The sequence below is a fragment of the Dasypus novemcinctus genome, chromosome 17 (assembly GCF_030445035.2).
Source record: "Dasypus novemcinctus isolate mDasNov1 chromosome 17, mDasNov1.1.hap2, whole genome shotgun sequence".
NCBI classification, from domain to species: Eukaryota; Metazoa; Chordata; class Mammalia; order Cingulata; family Dasypodidae; genus Dasypus; species Dasypus novemcinctus.
In genome coordinates, this window is record NC_080689.1 from 19,632,483 (window position 1) to 19,659,310 (window position 26,828).

Here is a 26,828-nt window from a genome sequence, read left to right on the forward strand (position 1 = left end):
GGAGTCTCATCCCCGGGAATCTCATCCCCGGGAATCATGTTCCATGCTGGGGGGAAGGTAATACGTTTATACGCTGAGTGTGACTTAGAGAGTGTCCACATATGAGCAACATGGAGACTCTCAGGAGGTAACTTTTAGACACTTTGTAGTTCTAGTCCTAGTTGAAAGTTCAAGCACACAGGCTCATAAGCATAGTCATCATATCAAGGACCCATCATTGGGCCATCGTTCTTCACTGGTCTTTGCCCTTGCGCTTGGGGGATTGTTGCTGTTAGATTGGGGAATGCAACAGAGCTTCCCAGGGTGGGAACTCAGCACTCCCTCAGTTGTCATGTGAAACTCTACCTACTATGTCAATACCCAATGAACATCTGAACATATGTATATAACCTATATGCATACTCAGGCAAACTCCCTCCCAAGCCTCCCCCATCAATGACACCCCATACCAGTGCTCCTCCCCTGCCATAGTTGAACCCTTCTGTGATCCAAAACGTCTTCAAAAATGAAACCTAATATATTGCCAAATTTAGTTAATAGGGAAATGAAATAGTAATGATAGGTTTAAAGATTTGATATAAAATACATAGTAATTTAGGAAAACTAAAATAAAGTAAAAAAATAAATTGGTATTAAAAAAATGAAAAATATCATAAACATTTTTTTGACATCTTACCTTTCATCACTGTGATAGGTGTTGCTCAAATGTAGAGTGGTGAGGCAATTTCTTTCATTTCTTCCTCGGTGTCTACATCCTTTTTTAAAATTTTTAAAATGTTATGTCTTCAAAAATGTTTTAGGTCACAGTAAAGTCACATGTGGAATATAGAGTACTCCCATATACCCAACATCAAACCCTTTTCCCTCCTTCCCAGCAGTGATCTTTTTACATGTGGCTGTTAACGTTTGCTACAACTGTTGTACAGATATTGAAACCTAGCTACTAACCATGGTTCCGTTATGGTTTCCATTTTAGACTAAACACTTTTATAAATTTTTGGTGAAGTTTGACTTGGCCTGTCTCCATCATTGTACGATCATCATGCAGAACACTTCTCTTGCCCCCCAGTAACCCACTCTTCCATCTGTTCTATTCCTCTTTTCCCCTCCTCTCAGGGCCCACAGTGACAACCAGGCTTCACTGCTTGAAGGGCAAGATTCATAGAAACTTGAAACAATGCTGAGGGCTTGACACACTAGTCTGTTCTCCCCATCAGCTCCGCATATTGTCTTCTTAATATCCTTTATCTCTATATCCCTATTTGGTTGATTTATATTCATATTTTCTTTTTTTTTTTTAAGATTTCTTTCTTTCTTTCTTTCCCCTTCCCCCACACCCCAGTTGTCTGTTCTCTGTGTCCATTCGCTGCATCTTCTTTGTCCGCTTCTGTTTTTGTCAGCTGCACTGGAATCTGTGTTTTTTTGTTGTTGTGCTATCTTGTGTCAGCTCTCTGTGTGGGTGGCGCCATCCCTGGGCAGGCTGCACTTTCTTTTGCGCTGGGCGGCTCTCCTTATGGGGTACACTCCTTGCACGGGGGCTCCCCTATGCGGGGGACACCCCTGTGTGGCACTAGCACTCCTTGCGCGCATCTGCACTGTGCATGGGCCAACTCCACACGGGTCAAGGAGGCCGGGGTTTTGAACCGTGGACCTCCCTTGTGGTAGACGGATGCCCTAACCACTGGGCCAAGTCTGCTTCCCCATATTTTCTTTTAACACCTTGAATCAATTTAGTAGATATGTTTGAAATTCTTTGATTAGTTGTTCTATTGTTTGTTTCATCTGAAGCAGGGGTTATTAAACTATTTTATTCCATTGACTCCTTTGCCAGTCAGGTGAAAACCACAGACCCTTTACTAAGTCCACTAAAGAATACTGTGTATTCTTTAATAACTATATCATACCCACACCAACATGTCCCCACAAGAATAATGTTTTTAAAATTTCAGTTCACGCTCACGGGCCACTGGTTAAGAACCCTGCTCTGAAGGTTTAATTGTTCCCTTGAATGAGTTCCATCATTGTTTCTTTGTATGGCTTGTGGATTTTTGCCGGTATCTAAGTATTTCATTATTTGATGTGCTAATTCTGGAAATTAGTTTCTCTGTCTTGTTTAGGATTTTATTGTAGCTTGGATTGTGATAAGGCTCTTCTTCAATGCTTGGTTCCCATTATACTGAGCCTTTAGAGCAGCCTGTGTTTGACAGTTCAAATTCTCTCAGGTCTTCTGCACCTGTCTCTTGTCCTGAACATGCCTAAAACTTTTAAGATTACCCTATATGTGCAATTGTTTTACCTCCACAAGTAGATTTCCTTTCCTCCCTAAGAATGCTTTGGATCAGGGCCACCTTAACTACAACTTTCAGTTCTGTGTCTAGCCCTGCCTTACAGTGGTTTAATTTTCCTTTGTTTCTGTGCATCTCTTTTGCCTCCAGTAACTTTCACATAGAGTATCTTGCCCCAGGGAGCCAGATAAGGGTCAGTGTTCAAAAACACCCTTTTTTTTTTGGTTGCAGTGCACCAATAATTAGAATCTGGGTTGGGAGTGTGCACTGCTTGCCAACAGTTCTGCAGCAGATTGCCCTTGTTTCCTGGGGGTCGTTTTGTATGTGGGGCTTGCTGGTCTCAAGGCCCCTGCCTTGGGTGTTTGTGGCTTTGGGTTCCAGTGTCCAAATATGTGTGGGTTCTGAATTGCTGCCATGGGTGGTACTTGTCTATGTCCATGGCAGGTGATACCTGGGCTGTTTTGCTCCATACATCTTGTGCAACCAAATGTGGGGAAGAGTTCAGACTAGCAGATCTGAGTGGGTTCTTTTTCGTTTTTTTGTTTTTTCCTTCTTTTCTTTTTTGTTTGTTTTTTTTTTTGAGTGTTTTTACTTGTATTTTTTCTTCTTTCCTCCCCTTCATGCCAGCATTTGTATATTTTTTCTTTATTCTCTAGACTAGAGTTCTAAGCAAGTGAGATATGTCCTTTTATTTAGTTCTTTCTAAGGAGAAACTTTCCAGGGGTTGTCTTAGAGTCTCCATCTTGATGATATCAGAACCTCCTTACCATACTGTTTTTTTTTCTTTCTTTTTTTTAAAAATTTTGTTACCATACTGTTTTGAGAGTGGAATCTTTTCAGTTTCTTATACTGCATGTTGTTATATGGGGCTTTATTCATTGTTTTTTTACATGTTGACAGTATTAAGATTCTCACCAACTGTATGAATTTTAGTTTCTGCTACCAAATAATAAAAGCTATATTGTTTGTTTTGAGACTCCAGTAGCCATTTAAAACAAGCAGCACTTTTATTTTCTAAATTTGTAGTTGTCTTTTCAGTTTTCTGGGAGCTATTTGTAAGTAGTAATTTTTCATTACTAACTTTATTAGAAATTACCTAAGGCCTAGAATCCACTTCTTCTTATATGCTCTCTTCAAAAATTGCTTCCCTGGATAGTCATGTGTTTGTAAAACACAAATGCTAATAAAGTATAAAACAGATGGATACTATAGCTCATTCTCTAAGAGTGTTGCAAAAAAATGTGAAAAATTCATAACATAGTTGGTATATTAGTTAACCAAAGGGGTTCTGATACAAAGCAACAGAAATCTTTGGGGTAAAAGCTTTAGTTACATGGCCCCAAAAAGTTCAAATTCAAGACTACTTCCTTACCAACTCCTTTAACACATGTTGAAGCAAGATGGCGTTGCCGCCTGTGAGGGTTCAGCCTTCCCCTTCCCTCTTAAGGCTTCATGGGTCTGACTTCTTCCAATCTCGGCTGTAGGCTGGCATAGGGCTCATTCCTCTTCCTGGGACTTGTTTCTTTTCAGGTTCAGCTGCTCTGTTTTATTACAAGGTCAGCTATAAACTATCAGGCAAATGGCTCATCTGCCCTCCTGTGGCCTCTGTCGTGTCTATGGAGCTGTTTCTCTTCCTGTGTTCTTCTTTGTATCTACTTCTCTCTTCTCCAGGAGTGAATGTTTATATAGTCCACCAAGGGGATGGGGACTCAACCCTGCACATCCTGAACTTAACATAATTTAATCAAAGACATCTCAGCTAAATCTAATACAATCAAAGGGTATCACCCAGAGGAACAGACCAGTTTACAAACATATCAATATATTTTTTTGGAATTCGTAAATAATATCAAACTGCCACAGTTGGCATTTAGTTAAACAAGCCGTGTTTGTTATCCTTTATAACAACAGTTGAGTCTTACATTGTAAAAATTCCACCTTCAGAATAAAAATTTTCTTCTAAATTTCTGTTAATATCCTAGAGCTTATTTCTTCTACACCAGATAGGGAGAGTTCGCTGGTGTTGGGCATGGAGAGAGGATGACATCTGTCTATTGTCTTTCCCACTATGCAGTACAGCACTCGCTGTATAAATTTATGAATGCCCTTCTCTTACTCTGTTCAAACACTGAGAATGAAGGCAACCAAATGAAGATTGCTGTACAGGGGCTAAAAGATCTATAAAAAAATTGCCAGCAAGACTGCTTGGTTACTGTTCATTACTTTGATTGTTAGTATTGTAAAAAGTAGAAAGTTCCAAATACAAGTGTGGACTTTTTTTATTTAGTCATGATCTCTTGAGGAATCTCCAGAGACAGACATAACATGGAATCCAAGGATTGCGTGCAACCCCAGTTGGAGAACCTATTGTAGACAATTATTGTGTAGAATATCTCATATTTTATACCTCTTTCAGAAAGTTTTAACAAAATCATGTATGGTAAAAGCATTTACACAGTTCCTTTATATAGAGTAGTTTGGTATAACACAACTTGATTTCAAGTAATTACAGATATTTGGTGCTAGAATTAAAATTTTTTTCCCTGTTTCTTTAATTTAATTGCTAGTAAGTTTCTTGAGGACAGAGGTTGTATAAAGTTGGTCATTCTACTGAATTGTTGATTACAAAGGATAGTGTGCCTCTTAGCCCATTAAGGTGAACTGTGGAGCTATACTGCTACTTTCTTTATTGTGAAGTTTTCTCCATTTTTTAATGAGGGGAGAAGAAAAGGAGAGGAAGCATTAATTTTGTAGTCTGTAACTTGTCAAAGACAGCTGGATACAATATGAGTTATTTCATTTAAGCTTCACAACAACTTTTTCAGGTAAAGAAATTGAGACTCAGCAGAGATTTGGGAGATTTTCCTAAAACTATAACTGAGATTCAGATTTGAACCTAGTCAGGTTAATTCACAACTCTTTATTCTGTAATCTTAATAAAAATGAGAATAAAAATTTAAAAATAAGTGAAAGATTGTTAAACTTCTGAGTATAAATATGTTTATGAAATCCTTGAAAGATGGATTTTAGTTCTCTATCATTTAGGATGTATTTTGTTAGAAATAGCAGAGAACTGTTTAAACAGACTAAAACAGTAAGTAAATTTTTGTGACACATTACTGGATTCCAGATATAAGGCAGGCATCGATGATTTCTTAATCCAGTGGCTCTACCTCAATAACCTCATCAAATCCAGTTTTGGAGATTATTCTCTTAACAGCTCAGGGGGTGCTAGTCATATCATAGTCTATGCCTCTTAAAAAAACTTGCCGTGATTTTATTTTAATCCCTCAAGTGTGACCTTTTTCATATGTTAGCTTATTTCTCAGTCTGACCTCTTTCCTTCACGGTGACAAAATTGCTGCTGGTAACAAAAAAGTTGTAATGACGACAAAGCCTCTCTTCTGGTGGTTCTCAAGAATGAGGGAATGGGGAAGTGGATTTGGCTCAACTGATAGAGTGTTTGCTTATCACATGGGAGGTCCAGGGTTCAAATCCAGGGCCTCCTGACCTATGTGGTGAGCTGGCCCACGTGCAGTGCTGATGCGTGCAATGAGTGCCGTGCCACTCAAGGGTGTCCCCTGCATAGGGGAGCCCCACGCGCAAGGAGTGTGCCCCATAAAGAGAGTCTCCCAGCATGAAAAAAGTGCAGCCTTCCTAGGAATGGTGCTGCACACATGGAGAGCTGATACAGCAAGATGACACAACAAAAAGACACAGATTCTGGGTGCCGCTGACAAGAATACAAGCGGATGCAGAAGAACACACAGTGAATGGACACAGAGCAGACAACTGGGGGGTGGGGAAAGGGAGAGAAATAAATAAGTAAATAAAAGAATGAGGGAATGGCCCCTGCCCTGATAGAGATGGTGAAGTGAGAAGCTCCTGGGCTGCATTCCCCACAAAAACATAGAACAACTAGCAAGAACTAGCAAAAACATCTTTCTCAAAATTCTAGGAAGTAGTTAAAGGTCTTCAGTAACAGGATGAGCACTAAATCAAAGAAAAAGACCACTCAGAATTGTTAGAGGGAAGCGGATTTGGCCCAACGGATAGGGCGTCTGCCTACCACATGGGAGGTCCAGGGTTCAAACCCAGGGCCTCCTGACCCATGTGATGAGCTGGCTCACGCGCAGTCCTGATGCGTGCAAGGAGTGCCGTGCTACGCAGGGGTATCCCCTGCATAGGGGAGCCCCACGTGCAAGGAGTGTGCACCATAAAGAGAGCCTCCCAGCATGAAAAAAGTGCAGACTTCCTAGGAATGGTGCCACATACATGGAGACCTGATGCAGCAAGATGACGCAACAAAAAGAGACACAGATTTCGGGTGCTGCTGACAAGAATACAAGCGAACACAGAAGAACACACAGCGAATGAACACAGAGAGCAGACAGCTGGGGGGTGCGGGGGGGGGGGAAGGGAAGAGAAAAAAATAAAAAATAAATCTTAAAAAAAAAAACCTGTTAGAATTTTCTAGGACATTGGCTGGTCTCCCTCTCATCTGGTACTGACACAGTGTGGTTCCTGCCTCTTCTCCTAGTGCAAATCCCTGATCCTAGTTCTGGAAGGAGCAGAGTAACCTTGTATACATATTGGGAGCATTTATGTCTGGCCTAGTCTGTCTGATGTTGGCCTCAGGGACTCACTGTCCCAGAACTTGCCTTGCATGTAGAAGGTGACTCACAGAGCTCTCCTACATAACACTGTAGGAGATAAGTGAAGCAGGTGCAGGGGACAAGGGATTGCAGGCTGTAGGACATACAGTGCTGTGCCTGGGACCATTAGGAAATTTTCCTAGGGAAGAGGAGACATCCAGGTAAATGGGGTAATTCTCAGAGCCACATGTGCATGCTGAAGACAAGAAGAATATGCGGAAAGGACCTGGGACACCCCTATTTTGACTTGGAGCATCCACTGAGTTCATTGTAGAGATAAGCTCTGAAGGAGAGAATTTGCACAGGTTGACACGGTTCAATCTGCGAAGATGGGAAAGGTGTTTTTTTTATAGCTCCTGGAATTCAAGGGAAGCTCTGCCATAATACTAACAGATATAATTTTAAGGAACAGACAACTCAGAGTCTAAATTCTGTTGATAATTAAAATATCAAAATGTCCAGGTTTCAAAAACAGATTAGAAAACATACAAAGAACTAGAAAGTGATGACTCAGGCAAAGAGGAGATTAAAGCTTTAGAAACCATTAATGTAGAGGGAGCAACATAATGTCGAGGTTTCAAGTAACAGTTACCAGTCATCAAAACATACAAAGAAATAGGAAGTGACAAGCTGGGCCAAGGAGATTAAAACCGTTGAAATGGTTAATGTACACCTGGGACATTCTAGATAAAGGAATACACCTGGGACATTCTAGACGAAGACTTTAAATAAATGCTATTAAATATGCTCAAAGAGCTAAAGGAAAATGTGAATAAAAAACTAAAGGAAATCAGAAAAATTATAAATGAACACAAAAGAGATGATCAATAAAGAGATGAAAATTATGGGAAGGAACCAAATAGACTGGAGACCACAGTAACAGAAGTTAAAAATTCCCTAGAGAAGGAGTTCTGGGAAGAAGACATCAGAGTAGGCCGGGCAGGGCACAGTGCTCTTAAAAAACAGGGAGGAAGGGCAGAAAATACCTGACGGAGCTGCTATGGGAATCTGCAGATCATGAGAGCGCTGTGCACAGCATTCAGGAGGAGTTGGGGACAGAGAGATGAAGAGGCTGAAAAGAAAACCCTGAATTACGCATCCCAAAGGCTGGGAAAGCTGCCTCTCTCCCACCCTCAAGGCAAATAGCATCTGTGAAACTGGTTGCTAATGGCAGCCAACTGGAAATATTCCTCCCTGGGTAGAGGGAGGGTGTAGATGAGGGTGAGTGTGTTTTCTTTTCAGCGAGTTTAAAGAGCAGAGTCCTGCTTTAAATCATGGGCTCAGACACTCCAGCCAGCAGTAGTTGAAAGAACCACCTCCATGGAAAGTACCTCTGAAGAGTTCCATCAGCTGGCAGACTGGGAAAGTGAAGGAAGACAAAGTTTGCCTTTTTGACCCTATTCCTAAGCCCTCATGGACCTGGTCTGTGCTAGTAGTGGGTCCCTGGCCTTGTTTTGAGAACTCAGCAGGGTAATCTTAAAGTTGCAGAAAAAGTTGAATCAAAATTCAAAGAAGAGCTGTGAAACAAAACCAGTAGGCAAGAGAGAAATTTACCAACACAGTAAAATCATCTACATAATGAAATGCCTAGATATCAGCAAAAATTTCAAACCATACTAAGAAACAGGAATATATGGCTCAACCAAAGGAAGAAACTGGAACTCCTGATGAGACATGGACGTTTAGACAACTAGTCCATGATGTTCACACAAATATCCTAAATCAATTCAAGGAGTTGAAGGAAAATATGACTACAGAGATAAAGGATATTAAGACACTGGGTGAGCATGAAGAAATTTGAAAGCCTGCAAAGAAAAGTAACAGAACTATTGGAATTGAAGCACACAAAGGATGAAATTAAAAATACCTTAAAGGCATATCACAGCAGATTTGAGTTGGCTGAGGACAGAATAAATGAATTAGAAGACCGTGCATCTAAACTTGAAAGGACAGAAAGAGAGAAGAATGGAAAAAATTGAACAGGGTCTCAGGAGAATGAATGACAGTGTGAAATGCACAAACATATGCATTGTAGGTGTTACAGAGGGAAAAGAAAATGGAAAAGGGTCAGAAAGAATATTTGAGGAAATAATGACTGAAAATTTCCCAACCCTTATTAAAGATATTGTATTAGTCCGCCAAACAGGTGGTGATGCAAAGTACCAGAAATCTGTTGACTTTTAAAAATTTTTAACAGCTTCCCTATTTGTTTATTTATTTATTTATTTACTTACTTACTTAGCTTAGTTACCTGCACCCAAGCACCGACCCACATTGGCTCTACTGAGCTGGCCGCTTTGCTCTCTGTTTTGTTTGTTTGTTTGTTTATTTTAGGAGGAACTGGGAACTAACTTGAGACTTCTCATGTGGGAAGCAGATGCTCAACTGCTTGAGCCACATCTGCTCTCTCTGTTGGTTTTTATAAAGGGTGTTTATTTGGGGGTAAAAGCTTATAGTCCCAAGGCCATGGAAAGTCCAACTCAGAGTACCACGAGAGATACTTTCTCACCAAAGTCAGCTGCCACATGTTGAAGCAAAATGGCAGGCAATGTATGCCAAATTTCAGCCTTCTCTTCTGGGCTTCCTCTTCCTCTTAAGGCTCTGTGGGCCAAGCTTCCTTCACATCTCAGCTACAGGCTGTCATAGGGCTTGTCTCTTAGGGCTTCCTAGATAGTCTCCTTCCCAAAGTCAGCTATAAGCTATCAGGCAAATGATCCATTTGTCCTCTGGGCTTTAGGTGTTTGGGCCTTCTCCTTTCTGTCACATGGCAGGATCACAAATTCTCTGCTCTGTGTGTCTTTTTGAATGAGTGTCCATTTATTTATATCACATCCAGCAAAGGGATGGAACTCAACCTGAGTCACACGCTCTGATGTAGTGAAATCTAAAAGCCCTACTCTCAACTGGTAATCTAATCAAAAACATCTCAGCTGAATTTAATGCAATCAAAGGGTATCACACCCATAGGAATAGATTAATTTTACAAACACAATCTTTCCCTTTTTGGAGTTCATAAAATCTCAAACTGCCACAGCATAAATATCAATTTCCAAGGACAGCAGTCCCCAAACAGAATCTGAACAGACTGCAGAATAAATCTGAGGTACCTACTAATAAGAATGTTAAATGCCAGAGATAAAGAGAGGATTCTGAAAGCAGCAAGAGAAAAGCAGTGCATCACATACAAGGGAAGATCAATAAAACTAAGTGCTCATCTCTCATCAGAAACCATGGAGGCAAGAAGGCAGTTCTTTAATTTACAAAAGAAGCGTGCATATCATCATCACTACCCCACTACCAACACCTTGCATTGTTGTGAAACAAGTGTTACAAACTATTATAGAGCATGTCAAAACATTACTATAAACTTTAGCCAATATCTTACATTTGGTGTACCCCACCCCCCCAACCTATATGGTTAATGACACCCTGTGTTAGTATTATACTTATAGTACTTGAGCGAGCGAATGTTTTCATATTTGTTCTCTTAACCACAGCCCATCTTTCACCATAGGATTCATTGTGTTATATAGTCCCATGCTTTGTACAGTTCATTCAAATTGTATACTCAGTTGCTCTCATATTCAACACAGAGTTGTGCTATTATCACCTTTGTCAATTTTAGACTGTTTTCATTATTCCACAAGGAAAAATCTCATACCCCCTTATAACCCACTGTTCTTTTCCCTTGGAATAGATATATCTTTTTTACCCTTGCTACAAAAATATTACAGTATTACTATTAACTATACTCCATAAGTTACATTAATTGTAATTTTCCCATGTGTCACTACATTCTTAACACTTTGTAAAGGAAGAACATTCTTATACTATTACCACAATCTTCATTCACTACCAAAATCACTCTGTTTTACAGTCCCTACATTATTCTCTAACTTCCTTTCAATTGAAATATTACATCCACAGGCTACGCCTTTCAGGTACAATCACATTTATTAATCAGAAGCGTTAGTTATACTTACAGTGATGTAATTACCATCACTTCTATTCATTTTCACACATTTACAGTAAACTTTATTAACATTCTACATACATTAAGCATCAGTTCCCATTCTCAACCCAGATTCTATATCCTAGAAATCTGTACTCTAAAGTTTACCTCTGAGTTTACTCATCGTTTTAGTTGATATTAGTATTTGTCCTTTTGTGTGTGGCTTATATCGCTCAGCATAATGTCCTCAAGGTTCATCCATGTTGTCATATGCATGCCAATTTTGTTTCTTCTTAGAGCTGAATAGTACTACTTTGTATGTGTATTCCATATTTTGTTTATCCACTCATTGGTTGATGGACACCTGGGTTGTTTCCATATTTTAGCAATTGTGAATAATGCTGTTACGAACATCCATGTGCAGATGTTGGTTTTCGTCCTTGCTTTCAGTTCTTCTGAATATGTTCCTAGTAATGGGATTGCCAGATCATACTGCAGTTCTATATTTAGTGTCTGGAGGAACTTCCAAACTCTTCTACAAAAGCTCACCATTCTACATTCCCACCAACAATGGAGGAGTGTTCCTGTTTCTCTACATCTTCTCCAGCACTCTTATTCTGAGAAATTTTATGGCTTGTGTATTCACTGGCTCTCAATTAAAGTGTACTTCTGATACTGACTCAGCAGAGACTTCAGAGAGCATTCATCTTCAGTCATATTTGAATGTGACTTGTCTGTGGTAGGTGACCTAGAGACTTCAGCTAGTTCTCATAAATTATGTAAAACCTCAGATGTAAAAGCCCTCAAGAACTTTTACGGTAATGTTTAGTGAATATCCATGCTAACTTTATGCTTACTGAGTTTTGCAAAAATAACAAGAATATTAAAATTTTTTTGTAGTTTTGTTCTGAACACTTTAATTTTTGCAATAATTTTAAATTTACAGAAAAATTGCATGAACAGTAAAAATAATTTCCCTGTTTATTTTCTTTGCCCAGATCCACCAGTTTAAAATATTTTACTACATTTGCTTATCATTACCCATATGTACATACATATTATTTTTGTCTATTGAGATTAGGTTGCATAAATCATGCTCAATTACTCCTTAATATTCCTGTGTTCATTTTCTAAAATTATGATATCTTTCATAGCATCCATGTACTTGTCAAGTTCTGTTAAATTTCACATTGATACAATACTTTAATCTCTAGTACATATTTCAGTTTAATATAACATTTTTTTCCAGTCCGAAATCTGATCTAGGAATATATTATAGTATTTGGTTGCCATGTAATATTTGTTTTTAATTGACTATTGCTCTTAAAATTTTAAGTGTTGACTTTTTGTTCTTTTAACAGCTAAACCAGGCGGACAGGTGAAATGCCAGTATATTTCTGCTGTGGATAAAGTTATTTTTGTGGATGATTATGCAGTAGGGTGTAGGAAGGACCTTAATGGAATCTTGTTGTTAGACACTGCTCTGCAAACTCCAGTTTCAAAGCAGGATGATGTGGTTCAGCTTGAATTGCCTGTTACAGAGGTAAGTTGAAGAAAGTATCAATATGCTTTTAGCTTCTGCTTAATGTGAACTCAGACCTATTAGCTGTTAAATAAAATTAGGTTGTACTCTAAGGTCATTACGTACCCCTATAAAAACAAAATATTGACTTTTTAAAAAAATTAAAAGGGAGAGCACAAACGGAGTCCTTGACTTATTGCTGACAATTTTGTTTAAATACTTATTTTGCATAATTAATTGGTGCTTGTTCAAGTTTATGCACTGTTTTTTTTTTTAAGCAAGTTGGTTTTTATTTTTATTTTTTTATTGACTTTGTAATAATATTACATTAAAAATATATATGTGAGGTCCCATTCAACCCCCCCCATCCCCCCTCTCCCCCCCCCCCCCAACAACACTCGTTCCCATCATCATGACACATCCATTGGATTTGGTAAGTACATCTTTGGGCACCTCTGCACCTCATAGACAATGGTTCACATCATGGCCCATACTCTCCTCCATTCCATCCAGTGGGCCCTGTGAGGATTTACAATGTCCGGTGATTACCTCTGAGGCACCATCCAGGGCAGCTCCATGTCCCAAAGACGCCTCCACCTCTCATCTCTTCCTGCTTTTCCCCATACCCATCGTCCACCATGTCCACTTTTCCCAATCCAATGCCACCTCTTCTATGTGGACATTGGATTGGTTGTGTCCATTGCACCTCTATGTCAGGAGGAGGCTCAGATTCCACATGGATGCTGGATGCAATCCTCCCATTTTCAGTTGTAATCACTCTAGGCTCCATGGTGTGGTGGTTGTCCTTCTTCAACTCCATCTTAGCTGAGTTATGCACTGTTTTAAATAGCTGTAACGGAGACCCCAAAATGCAATGGTTTAAACAAGATGTATTTTGTTTTTCCACTGATAGTCCAGGGCTAAATGCAACTTCACCATCCTGAACACTTAGCTTCCATCTCCTAAGTTCAGGATAGCAGCTCTAACCCTCCTTATTTTTGAGCTGTAGGGCAAGGTGAACTCACTGGTATCACATGTACACATACACATGGTCTCTGCTGGATTTCCCTCCCCATCCCTCTCATACTTCTTTCTTGTTCTCTGTTTCATAAACATTCTCTCTCATAGATAAACATTTCACATTTACCTCATTGGCCAGGATTTAGTTATATGGCCACATTATGCTGAGAGGGAGACTGGGATAAGAAGTAGCTCTTTATTTTCATATATACACACACACACGCGCACACACACACACATACATACATACATACATACATATATATATATATAAAGGGGGTAATAAATATTAGTAGAAACAAGTAATTTTCATTGTATATCGTATGTCTCTGTCCTAAGAGTCCCAGTTTTACATATTAGCTACATGTATTTTTCTGTAACGTTAAATTTTCATTAAATAGTAAGTCTGTCCCAATTTCCCAACTTCATTTTGTTGGTTTCGCATTGATGGAAGTGCATTTTTCAAAGTACTTGTGTTTTTGAATTATTTAAAATAGTATATGAAAGACTATAATGCTGCTTTCTCTAATAAAACAAGGCATTATTTAGAAAAATGATCAGATTTGTATTTGTTCTTCATGCTATGTTATTGTTTATTGTGTTAAACTTGGTGGATTGTTATGGTTGATAAAATCAATAAAGTGCATTTTCTATATTTAGGACATGGAATGTATTAATATGTAAATTTATGTGCAGTACATTTAAGTTTTTATTTGCATTTTTTTCTTTGGATATACCTTTTTTCTTTAGATACCAAAATGTATTTGCTTAGATTTCACATTTGGTGACATTACAGTGGATTATATGTTAATTTTGAAAGCATGCTGCTGGAAATTTAAGTTCTGAAAACAGTAGCCATATTTTGTCATCAGAGAATATTTGGATCTGGAGGTGTATCTGAAATTCTTGGACAGAGAATTCGTTCTTATATTGAACGTTATTTCCTGATTTAAGGGATGTAGACCAGCTGTTATCTTAATAAAGGATATATATATATAGTGAAAGTAGGTGTGAAGTTATATACCCAGGTTTTTAAAAGAATTATAGAATTGCATTCATATATTTGAATATATATTTATATCAAATAGACTATCAAATCAGTATTTTTTTTCTGTTGCACTGATTGAAATGCTTGGATTCAGCTGGTTTCTGCACCTCTACCCTCCCTCCCTAGCCTGCTTCACCTTACTGGCTAATATACTTGCTGCCGATTTTCTTTTTCTCTTTTCACTTGAATTAGCACAACTCTGTCTTGCACATATTATGGTTTCTAGAGCTTCCACATCGTGGGCATCACTTGACTGCAGCATGTTAGTTTGTCACCGTTTTCCCTAAAATATGGAGCTCTAGGTTTGGTTCGATCAGTGTAGGTATATTCTTTCTTTATATTAAACATGTACTTCTATTAAGATGATTCATGGTGATTGTGTTGTTAATAAGGCAAAGGGGTTTTTCATATTATCTGACCAAGTGAAAATCCCACATTATGGCCTTGTAGAGTTTGAATTTTTGAAGCTCTTTTGAAGGACTTTACATTTTTATTGCTTTAAAACGTTTTTTTTTATTTTTGGTCATAGTTTCAGTTTGGCCAGTTTTTAAAATTTTGATTTGGTTTACAGTAGTTACAGTGTATTGGAACTTTACTGTGTGGTACTACACTAAATGCATTATTTTATCTCATTTAATTTTGTAACAACCTTTTAAATCATTTTTTATTAGGTTTGTTAAAACAAAGGTAAAAATAGTAAGCTTTAATATAGTACTTGTCAGAAATTAAAATTTTGACTATTTTAATATGTCATTATAGATGAAAATATCCCAATGGGGATCTGAAGATATTTTTTCTTTTGATGTGTTTAATTTTGTGATTTTTATTTTTTCAAGGCACAGCAGCTATTATCAGCATGTTTAGAAAAAGTAGATATTTCTAGTACGGAAGGTTATGATTTGTTCATCACTCAACTCAAAGATGGTTTAAAAAATACATCTCATGAGACTTCAGCAAACCACAAAGTTGCTAAGGTAAGTTAAAATTACCTTGTTCTGGAGTTATGATAGAAATAACACTTCTAGCCTTTTGTCCTCCTCACCTCCCACTTTTTATTTCCTGGAAGTGTTCTAATTCTAGATTTTTCTGTCTTTTAAAAAAACTATTTTCCCTGAAGTTAAACATTATATGGGAACTGTTTTGCTTACTGGGCTTTTAAGGCTCCTAAGGCTTTTGTAAGTCTTCCTTAGTGTTTTTTGGCCCTGCATTGGTCCAGAGGCTAATGAAAGAGGCTTCCTTATTAGGTCTTTGGAAATGGGGACATTTTTGGTTTTCTTCTTTGAAATAAATTTTTTTTTTTTACATGGGACTGAGTTGTCTGTGGGTGTTGGTGCTTTGAATTAAATCCTTGGATGTATTTAATTTCTTCTGCTTTTTCAAGACTTTTGAAAAAGTTATAAGTAGAATACATATAAAAATACCATACCAAAGGATGTAAGGTAGAAGATAAAATCCATTTTCCTAAAAGTAACTTTTTCTTAAGCACTGTGTAATTATAGTAAAATATTGTAATATACCTTGCTTTTTTCACTTAAGAATATATCTTGGTGGGAGCAGAAGTAGCTCAAGCAATTGAGCACCTGCCTCCCACATGGGAGGTTCTGGGTTCGGTTCCACCTGTCAGGAGAAAGAATATAACTTTTGTGTGGTCCTTAAACATTAGAGAAAAAAAATTTTGATAGAACTATAATTGCTATCAGATATCAGGGAATTTGTTGATTTACTTCACTAGAGATAGCTCATCTGTAACAGCAGCTGCGATTGGAGCCACCACCTCATGGTTTACAATAAAACCTGAAAAACCAGAAACAAACAAGAAGGAAATCAAACAAAAAAACCAACTCAGGCATGCTGATGGACTCGTGGTTGAGTGCTGGCTTCCTACATAACAGGTCCTAGGCTCAATCTCCAGTACCTAAAAAAATAAAAGGAATGTATCTTGGATATCTTTTCATATCTTCATAGATTACCCACATTCTTCTTAATACTTGCATTAAATTATATTTTGTTGATTTACCATAATTTTATTAACTGGTGCTCCATTGATGGGACGTTATTTTCAGGGAAACAGAAACTATACTATGAATTTCAAAAGAGAGAATTTATTTTAAGGAATTGATGAATAGGTGTTGGAGAACTGAGAAAGTGGAAAAGAAACCCTAAGGTAACAAAGAGATTGTACAGTAACTGTAGGAAGTAGCTACCACCTAGGTCTGCTGGAAAAAAGAGAAGAGGGTAGGATTATTAGGACCTAGAAGCTTGGAAGATAGACTATATGGATGTGGAACTCAGTTCTGAGAAAGGGCTGCTGCCCACCTGTACTTCAAGAGCTTGGAGGGAGGGGCTTGTGGAACTCAGACTCAGATCTCTGAAGAGAGAGTGTGGCTTTGCTGATGGAGCTCTTTGAGACTAGTTCTGGGAATGCTGGGGAAAAAAGCAAAATAAAAAGGTGATTCCCTTTGGGAGAAATTGCATAATGTATTTTTTGTTGATTGTGAACATATTCATTCTGTAAGTAAGAGCTCCAGCCTTTCAGAGTGTCTTTCCCACTTGGTACTGAAAGTGAGTCTTTAGTAGGCCATTCCACTTTTCTGTCAGGCCAATTCCTTTTGGGTGATGGGGGATACATGATAAGACTAGTGAATTTTATGGATAAGAACCCATTGCTGCACTCCTTTCTCTATCCCATTCCCTTTCTTTGAAGTGCTTTTCTTGGTCAGAAGCAAAGTTGTGTAGAATACCAAGATGGTGCATTAGATATTCTGTAGTCCATAGATAAGAGTGAACTATTATGGCAGGAGCCTTGTAGGTAGAAAAAGTATCCAAAATACATGTCTGTTAAAGTGGAGACAAATTAGCACCCCATCCTTGATTGAAGGAATCTGACATAATCATACTGCCATCAGTCAGATAGCCAACCCACCCCACTGGAATATGGCATCATGTTGATGGCTCAGTGTTGGTATCTGCTATTGGCAGGTTAGGCAATCAGCAACAGCTGTTGTCTTGAAGAGGGCAAGTTCATGTTGTTGGGCCTAAACATAGCCTACAACCCTGTTGCCATGGCACTTTGTATACAGGTCCATTGAGCAAGCAAGCACGGGAGTGGCTTTGTAGAGAGGCTGACTAATATGCATATAACGTGTTAATTTATCCATTTCCTCTGGATGCCTTTTGGTGAGCATTCACAAATAATTTTATACTCTATTTTGATTCACCCTTGACATCCTTCAACAGTCTTCTAATCTTAATCTTTTCAAGCCTGTCTGTTCAATCAAAACATTGGAACATCAGTGAAGATCTTTACTTTTGGTCAACTTTCAGTCCAGACAAAGAGAACAACCAAATGCCCTAATAGAACGTCTGCCCACTGAGAAGATTTACCTTTACCACTGTTCTTTAGGGTCACCCAGATTGGGGCTGTAATTTTATAGCCATTCACTTTGGGGCGGTACCAACATATTTTGCAGAACAATCTGTAAATCAGGGCTAGTGTTCTTCCTCCTCAATTATCTCATTATAAGGAGTTTCCTATGAAGCCATATGTGGATTGAGGGAGAGAGAGGAGGCATTATAGCAGAAGCAAGTGTTTAGAAGTCTGAGCCATTTGTTTATGCAACTTGTATCTTTTGGACTCAGTCTGATCTCTTGTATACTACTTGATGAAGGATTGTTGTTCATTCTCAGTATCAGATAATACCTAGTTCATGATCAACAACTCTAATTGCAAAGACATTTGTCTTATATCCATGCATCATTGTCTCTGTCAGGAACCAGTAATAACCCAGGAGCTCTTTCTTGAAAGAATGGTTATTTGAGGAGAGGACTTGGCTTTGCCCAAAGTCTCCTAGTGCTCTGTTCTGTGATTGTACCAATTCAGCTTGCAATGGGGTCCTCACAGCATTCTTGTTTGCTACAGTTACTTCTACCAAATCTGCTTGTAAGATATAATAGGTGAAGAATAACTTTCAGTGCAGCTTGCTCATGTTGTAGAATCTGTTTTTGTTCTGAGCCTTATTCAAAATTGGCAGCCTAATGTGTTACTTGATAATTGGGTTAGAACAGCACACTCAAATATGCTAAGTGTGAGGTCCACAGTGGATGTGCTTCTTTTTTATTGGCTGGTGTTACAAGGTGTAGCAGCTTGTCTTTTCACCCTGGAGGGAATATCTTGACATGCCCAGACTACTCAACCTCCAGGGACTTCACAGAGATTGTAGGTCCCAGACTACTCAACCTCCAGGGACTTCACAGAGATTGTAGGTCCTTCATTTTTGTAGGGATTATTGATCCTCTGTGGCTTGCATGTGGCTTTATAAGGTATTTAAATTCATGCTTCTTCTTCCTCATCTCTACCAGTCAGCATGATGTTATCAATGTAGAGGACCATGGTGGTGATCTTCAGAATGTTAAAATGATCAAGATTTTGTCAGAGTAGATTATGGTAAAGGCATGAGACACAGTCATAATGTCAGGTTGTGAATATTTATTGTTGACGCTGTCAGGTGAAAGCATATAACTTTTGTGTAGTCCTTAAACATTAGAGAAAAAAATATTTGATAGAACTATAATTGCTACCAGATATCAGGGAATTTGTTGATTTACTTCACTAGAGATAGCTCATCTGTAACAGCAGCTGTGATTGGAGCCACCATCTCATGGTTTACAATAATCCACAGTCATTCTTCAAGTTGCATTTATCTTCTGCATAGGCCACACAGGCCAGTTAAATGGGGAAGAGATAGTCTGATCATCCCTGTATGTTTCAAATCTCTTAAAGGTGGCATTAATCTAAGAAATTTTTCACACAAATGTGTTATTGCTTTGGTTTTTAGTATCCTAGTAGGAAAGGAAAGTTACAGGGGCTTCTACCAGGGTTTTCCTATGTTAATGGTCCTCAGATCAGAAAGCAGATTTTTCCAGTTGCTAATTCTGTATCTCTTCCAATTTATGCTTTGAGGAACTGAGGAAATAACTATGGGGTAAGTCTGTGGACAAACAAAGCCCATTGTGAGACAGCTCTGGGTCCAAACTTCATTAATCACTTGCGCATAGTAAGTCCCCACGTGGACTGGTGGGCCACAGTGGTGTTATTGGTCAGTTCAGTGTCACTGTCTGGTAGTGCCGGAAAGGTCACAATGTTTTCTTTATTCCATGGCATGGCCACTTTAGTGAATGTCCACAGGTCCCTTTGCGGAAGGCTTGCAGTATGATTTACAGTATGTAGTTTGGACAGTGTTGTAGGCCCCTTTCTCAATGGGATTTGGCCTTGCCTTCAACAGAGAGGCTATGGATCTATGAATAGATTAGGTCTGGAAGCTAGGTGAGAGGCTTTCACACTCTTTTTTTTTTTTTTTAGCAATTCAAGCCATGTTTCTGGCCACAAGTTCTTCTAGTTATATAGGTAAGTAATAATTTAGTAGGCTGCCTAGAGTATGCAAAACTAGTCATACTCTAGGCAAAGAGTGTAAATTATTCATAGGTGAGCAGAGGCCAGGATATCAAGAGGAAATTGCTTTATAGTAATCCCCTGAGAGAATAATACTTAGCATTTTTGTGGCATAAAGTCTTCAGTAATTGTAATATTAAATAATTGTGGTTAACATTTGTTGAGTGCTTATTCCATCAAACATTGTACCAAGCCTCACTTGAATTCCCACAAGAACACTATATGAATAGATATTTTGTTTTCCACACTTTACAGAAGCAGAAAACTGGTAATTTGACCAAGGTCGCACAGTTGGTGGTAAAGCTGGGTTTGGAATCCAGGTCTATGTGACTACAGTGCTTATGCTTTTAGTTAATTTTGCTAGATTATGATGATGACAATCACAGCAAAAATATAAACATCTGCTAAGTAGAACTAAATCCTCATATACCTCAGTCATGAAATTATACAAATGTGTTCTTATGAATGGAAATATTTGTGTGCCTTATCTCTGCTTAACATTGTATATGTGCTGGAGGAGTATGAAAGATTACAGATGATTTTAGTAATCCTTACTGGTGGAAGGAATATATAAGAAGACTTGTTACCATCTGCTTCTAAGCTGTCTTTTTCAGGGTAATTGGTTGAACTTTCATTTTTTATATAACTACAAGTTTCTGCGTTAAATGAACTAATGGAGTAAACTAACATGTGCCTAATAAATCCTTTTTTTAAAAAAATAATATTTGTTATGGTTTCGGTTAAAATTATTGAGTAAGTTTTCTTTCGCTTATATTCCCATTTTCTTTCAGTGGGCCACAGTTACATTTCATCTTCCTCATCATGTGTTGAAGTCCATTGCCAGTGCCATTGTAAATGAACTCAAGAAAATAAATCAAAATGTTGCTGCCTTATCTGTGGCATCCTCAGTGATGGACAGATTGTCTTACCTCTTACCTAGTGCACGTCCAGAACTTGGAGTGGGGCCAGGCCGTTCTGTAGAGAGGTATGAATTTTGCTTACACAAAATGTGACAGTAAGATGAAATTGATTACCTTTTGGATTTACCAAGAATCTGATTATGATTAAAATTATTTTAAAATATTTTGAAAACCAATCAGGTGGTTTTTTTTGCAGTCTTGCAGTCTTGTGTACTTTTATCAAAATACCAAATTGAAATAAAATACTACATTTCAATACTGAATTGAAATAAAATACTACTTTATTACTATTGTTAGACCATTTCTTTTAGTACCCTAATGATATTTAAAGGGATCATAAAAACATTCTTTGAAAATTCCAGCTTAGTACTTGCTTAGTAAATATTTGAGTCAACTTAAAATTATTTTGAATATTCAATATATAAGAATTAGTTTTCTGTGTATGAAATTGTATCACCTTTGAGACTGATCAATTTAAAAACTGTGCCAAAATCTGAATAAGGAGTTATATGTTGTTTCATAATGAAAGATGAAAAGAGTTAAAAATATCAGGTGGTACATTTTGTATTAGGATTTTTATGCCACCTGCTCTGGATTTAAATAGACTGTTACCAAAATTAGACCTCAACTAACATTTTCTCTAGTAGAGATTTATTGAGTACCTGCTATTACTTAGTATAATTAAAAAGTCACTAATGCACCTCATTTAAAATGTTACTTGTCTTGCTGTTTGGAATGATATTAATCAGATTCTTTTGAAAGAACTGAAGTTGAGAATGCTGTATTGAAATGTAAAATCTAAAAATTTTGATTAGATGTTTGCATTTGTCTTCCCATGTTGCAGTTTACATTTTCAACTTTTCATTATTTGGATGTGAATTGTAACTTACTATGCATTTCTCTGAAGTATATTTGTAAATAGTACATGCTCATGTTGGAAAAGGCACTCTGAATTTTTAACTTCTTTTGTTTTAATATGGTTCTTACATTAGTATGTAAGATTTATTAGTTTCTTTTGTTAAATTGACTCCTTAATAAGTTGCCTTTTTTTGTTAAGTGCTTTTATTATTATATTAATAATGTCTACTGGTTGTGTTAACTGGAAAAAGTTTTTATATTGTACATTAATATTAGCTATCTCACTCTTTTGTGCAAAATCCAAAGACTTTCATTTTAATCTGGCTGTCAGGTATTATGTGCTTTGACTCATTAAAATGTTTTTTGGTTTAGAAAGTATATATTTGGAGGAGGAAAAAAGAAGAGAAATGTACTTAGAAATAAGGGTTTCTTTTCTGGGAGCTATGCCTATTTTGGGATTATAAAATAGTCAACCCTTCAGTACTATGTTCTGTACTAACAGTGACAGAGTATCTAAAGAAATCAATGTAAGCTCTGGTAAATGTTGTATTTTAGGAAATCTGTTAGCTAGATAGAATGTTCAGTGTTTCTGGAGGTGTTAATATGTTCAAAATATTTATTTCATTGTAGTCTGTGTGGTGTTTGCTTTATTAACATTGAATCTAGGACTCTTATGAGGAGTCTTTTTCCAGGTTTGAGTTATAGTCAACTGTATGCTATTTCTATTTTATTTGGTAATATAACTAAGTGGACAGGGTTTCTGTTTTCATATTGACCCAGATCCTTGAGATACCTAGAGTGTGTAATTGATAAAGCTTTTTTTAACCCAATAGCTTTTTTCCTTTTTTTCTTTTTTAAACAAAACAAAACACAACCCAGAACACAACTAAACTCAAAACTCTCTACAATATTATAGGAAATCATGTACCAATTTAAGGGAAGAATTTAAAGAAAGGTATTTTTCTTGTCTTTTTGTGATGGCCTTTATCACCGTCTTTATCTCACTCTGTCTCTGTCTCTCGTTTGCTCCTTCTCTTTTTTCTTCCTGCTATCTGTTGCCGTTTTGCGTTAGGAAGAATAAACTTTGCTTAGCAGTTCTTTCTTTTTTTTTTTTTTTAAGATTTTATTTTCTTTCTCTCCCCTTCCCCCCACCTTGTCGCTCTCTGTGTCCATTCACTGTGTGCTCTTCTTTGTCCGCTTGTATTCTTGTTGGTGGCACCAGGAATCTGTGTCTCTTTTTTGTTTTGTCATCTGTCAACTTGCTGCGTTAGCTCTCTGTGTGTGCGGCGCCATTCCTGGGCAGGTTGTGCCTTTTTTGCGCAGGGTGCCTCTCCTTGAGGGGTACACTCCTTGCACGTGGGGCTCCCCTACCTGTGGGGCACTCCTTGCGTGCTGCAGCACTGTTCATGGGCCAGCTCACTGCATGGGTCAAGTGACCCAAGGTTTGAACTCTGCACCTCCATTTGGTAGGCAGAAGCTCTGTCAGTTGCCAAATCCGCTTCCCTAGCAGTTCTTTCTTTCTTGAAAACTTTAGGGCTTTTCCTAATTTTGGTATGGTCCTTTTAAAAAATTACTCTGGAACTCTGTTACATTTTTCTACCCAGTTAATGTTTTTAATATGAAAACATATGTGAAGATGTCCTTTTTGATAGTTCTCTAGAGAGTATAATTTACCTGGCAAAATAATATCTCTGGAGAATTAAAAAAAAAATTTAAAACTTTCTCAATATGGTTGAGACAAAAACCACTGTTCCTTTAGTGTCTAGTTTTATCTAATTATGCCACATTTGGCATTACAGTCCTCTGCTTCTGTATTTCCAGATTTTCTGTTCCTTGCTTGGTAATTATATAACACTGGTTAATTTAATCCACCCTTGGAATTGTTTATCAGCTGTAGCCATCAATCTTGTTTTCTTTTTCCCTACCTCTTTAAGGGAAGTTCCTAAAAGTCATCATTTTTTAGGTTAAAATAAAAGCACTTACCTATTTTGAATTTGGTCATTAGACCATTCACAGTTTTGTTGATACCCAGTAAAATTTTTCCTGCAATGTCAAGTAGGAGTTTCATTATAATTTTATGCCTAACCTGAATTACATGAAGTATCTTTACTTTTAGATCATTGATGTATAGTGAAGCTAATAGACGGGAGACATTTACCTCATGGCCTCATGTAGGCTATAGGTGGGCACAACCAGATCCTATGGCTCAAGCTGGATTTTATCATCAGGTAAAAAACTCTGTCAGAAATATCTTCTTGCAGTCAACATTTTAGTTCTTTTCATTAGTAATTAGTATATGAAATTTGGCTATGTGTATGTGTTTATGTGTATTTTGTTTTGTTCCTAGCCCTTAGATCGTAATACTTACTGGCTTTTTCTTATGCTGTGCATTGTTTACTAAAAGGAAGAAAAATGTTAGAAAGTAGTGAATAAATAAGTTACTTAATAACTAAATATATTTCTTCCAGATTAGATAATTTTTTATCAGCAAATAGGCAATCTTCTCCAGATCTGCTTTTTGAAAAGTTTTCTCTTTGTATATCTGTTTATTTTCAGTTTTTGACATATGCATTTGTAACACAGTAGATGATAGAGTATTGCAAAAAATCAGCACGTTGCAGTTGCTCTTGAAATTTTAATTTCAGTTGTGATATAAGATACCCATATACTCAATAACTAGAAAAGCAGTGTTGTAGGCAACTTCTTGCGATCTAAATGCACGTATATTGATGAACTCGTTAAGAAATTGTATGAAAGAAGAAATAGTCAGGAAAAGTTGTTATAGTTTTGTATAGGAAGAGAAGTGCCCACTGTTATGGATTAGTATGGGCCATTAAGGAGAGCTTCCCTGAGCTCATGTATAAGGAAGTTAAGAAAAATGAGTTCAGATAAGCATAATACACTGATTAATAAGAAACATCTGATTAGGTCAGAATGGCTCACTACTGTTTTACCAATGCTAAAGAATATAAGAAATCTCACATTTATATGTCAGTTTACATAAAGCATGCATTAACTTCAGAATTCAGTTAACCCTGAAGTACACTGAAGTTATTGCCATAAAGAATCTGAGGAGTGATAATGTACTAGTTATCTTGAAGTGCTCTAACTTAACATTTTAGAAATGAGAAAAATTTTTGAATATTTTATTTGAGGTTTGTTAGATTTCCAGTTAAAAGATAGCTAAGTTTAGAGACTGGCTAAAATTAGAATCTTTGAAATTATTTCCCTCAGTTAAGGATCAAATATGTACCATTTTCTCAATAACGTCTTTCTTTGAATTTGGTGTTATTTCCTAAATGAATTTCTATTAAGTGATGCCTTGGTATTTTTGTTGTTGTTGTTCATTATACTCCATTATATTCCATCTTTGCAAAGAGATTAAATCATAGGTTTCCTAGAATCTGCCTCTTGTTAGTGGCTTATTAGTCTTAATTTTCTGAAATGTATAATAAGTTTACATCTCTGAAATAGGTGCTCAAAAATATTGAATTTTCTAAAAAATTATGAACATCTTTTTCTTAAGAGTTTTTGTTGAAAAGCTATTTTAATATTGATTAACATTCTGTCTCATTTATAATTTTGCAGCCTGCCTCATCTGGAGATGATAGAGCCATGTGTTTTACTTGTAGTGTATGTCTCGTTTGTTGGGAACCTACTGATGAACCTTGGTGAGTCTTGATTTTCCTAGGCATAATAGGCTAAATTAGCCCTATAAATTCTCTTCCAAATTTTCCTTTTCTGATTTAGATATAGTAATATTCTTGCCATTTTTCTTTTTTTGCTTCTGTGTTGAAAGAATGATGGTCATGCTGCCTATACTTTGTCATATCACTCGACAACACTGTTTCTAACTTTCCAACTGTTACCACTTTCCAAAATCTATACAAGGGAAGAAGTGTCAAAGAATAGAACTGGCTCACAGTGAAACTCAGAAGCTATGGTAAAATGCCCTCAAGCAGCAGTTAAATTTTGGTCTATTGAGGGCAGGCAGTTAATAGAGGAGGACCTTGTGATTTACATATCAATTCTTGTAGTGAGTTTAGATATCTGTGATATCTTTGAATTCTAATCCATGAAATTTCATAACTTGATTTAAGTTTTAGAGTTCATTGCAGCCTTACTTTTACAAATAACTACTATGGGGCTCTGACAATGGAAATAGTAATAACAGCATTTACATAATACTATCTACAGTATTCTAAACACTTCATATATTTCTTGTGAACACATAAATTTTATTGATAGATATTAATAAAGCTTACAATAAGAATATTAATAAATAAGCAAATTAATAAAGCATACAATAAGCATTAATAAAGCATACATGAACTTTTTTTTTTTAAAGATTTATTTATTTATTTAATTCCCCCCCTCCCCTGGTTGTCTGTTCTTGGTGTCTATTTGCTGCGTCTTATTTCTTTGTCCGCTTCTGTTGTCGTCAGCGGCATGGGAAGTGTGGGCGGCGCCATTCCTGGGCAGGCTGCTCTTTCTTTTCACGCTGGGCGGCTTTCCTCACAGGCGCACTCCTTGCGCGTGGGGCTCCCCCACGCGGGGGACACCCTTGCGTGGCACGGCACTCCTTGCGCGCATCAGTGCTGCGCATGGCCAGCTCCACACGGGTCAAGGAGGCCCGGGGTTTGAACCGCGGACCTCCCATATGGTAGACGGGCGCCCTAACCACTGGGCCAAAGTCCGTTTCCCACATGAACTTGTTAACGCCTATGGAGTATACATATAGATTTCAGGTTGCAGGGAAAATTACTGTATGAAAAATTCAAATTGGTTACCTGGAAACTGAGAATTGAATATGAGCAGAATAAAATTCTGTTTGGAACTCAGTCTTTCCCCATAGAAACCATCTTTACGTATATAGAAATCATGTTGCTATAGATTTTTAAAATTTTCCAGGCCATTCCTCAGAAGGTTAATTTAAACCAGTCTAAAAATTACACAGTGATATTATAGTATGTAACTTCCTTCATAAATGTTTTTCTATGAAAGTTGAATAAAATTTCCCACTCAGGTTGCTCAAAACCCACCTTTCCTCATGATATCCCTGGCCTGGTCAGGGATTCAGGATTTCTTCTTCTTTGCCTCAAGATTCAGGATTCTTGAA

The 26,828-nt window shown here is 37.3% G+C and overlaps 1 protein-coding gene across 19 annotated transcripts in view; it reads left to right on the top strand.

The window, feature by feature from the left end:
- The window catches only part of BIRC6 (baculoviral IAP repeat containing 6), a 285,301-nt gene that overhangs the window by 44,417 nt on the left and 214,056 nt on the right, over window positions 1-26,828 (top strand). For all 19 annotated transcript variants that reach the window (XR_011646085.1, XR_009181110.2, XM_058278359.2 and 16 more), the window contains exons 2-6: window positions 12,254-12,435; window positions 15,319-15,456; window positions 20,723-20,916; window positions 23,826-23,937; window positions 25,298-25,380. Coding sequence is in view for 17 of the 19 variants with exons in the window: in XM_058278359.2 (XP_058134342.1) it covers window positions 12,254-12,435; window positions 15,319-15,456; window positions 20,723-20,916; window positions 23,826-23,937; window positions 25,298-25,380 (709 nt within the window). In the remaining 2 variants the exon portion in view is untranslated. The remainder of the gene's footprint in view (window positions 1-12,253; window positions 12,436-15,318; window positions 15,457-20,722; window positions 20,917-23,825; window positions 23,938-25,297; window positions 25,381-26,828) is intronic.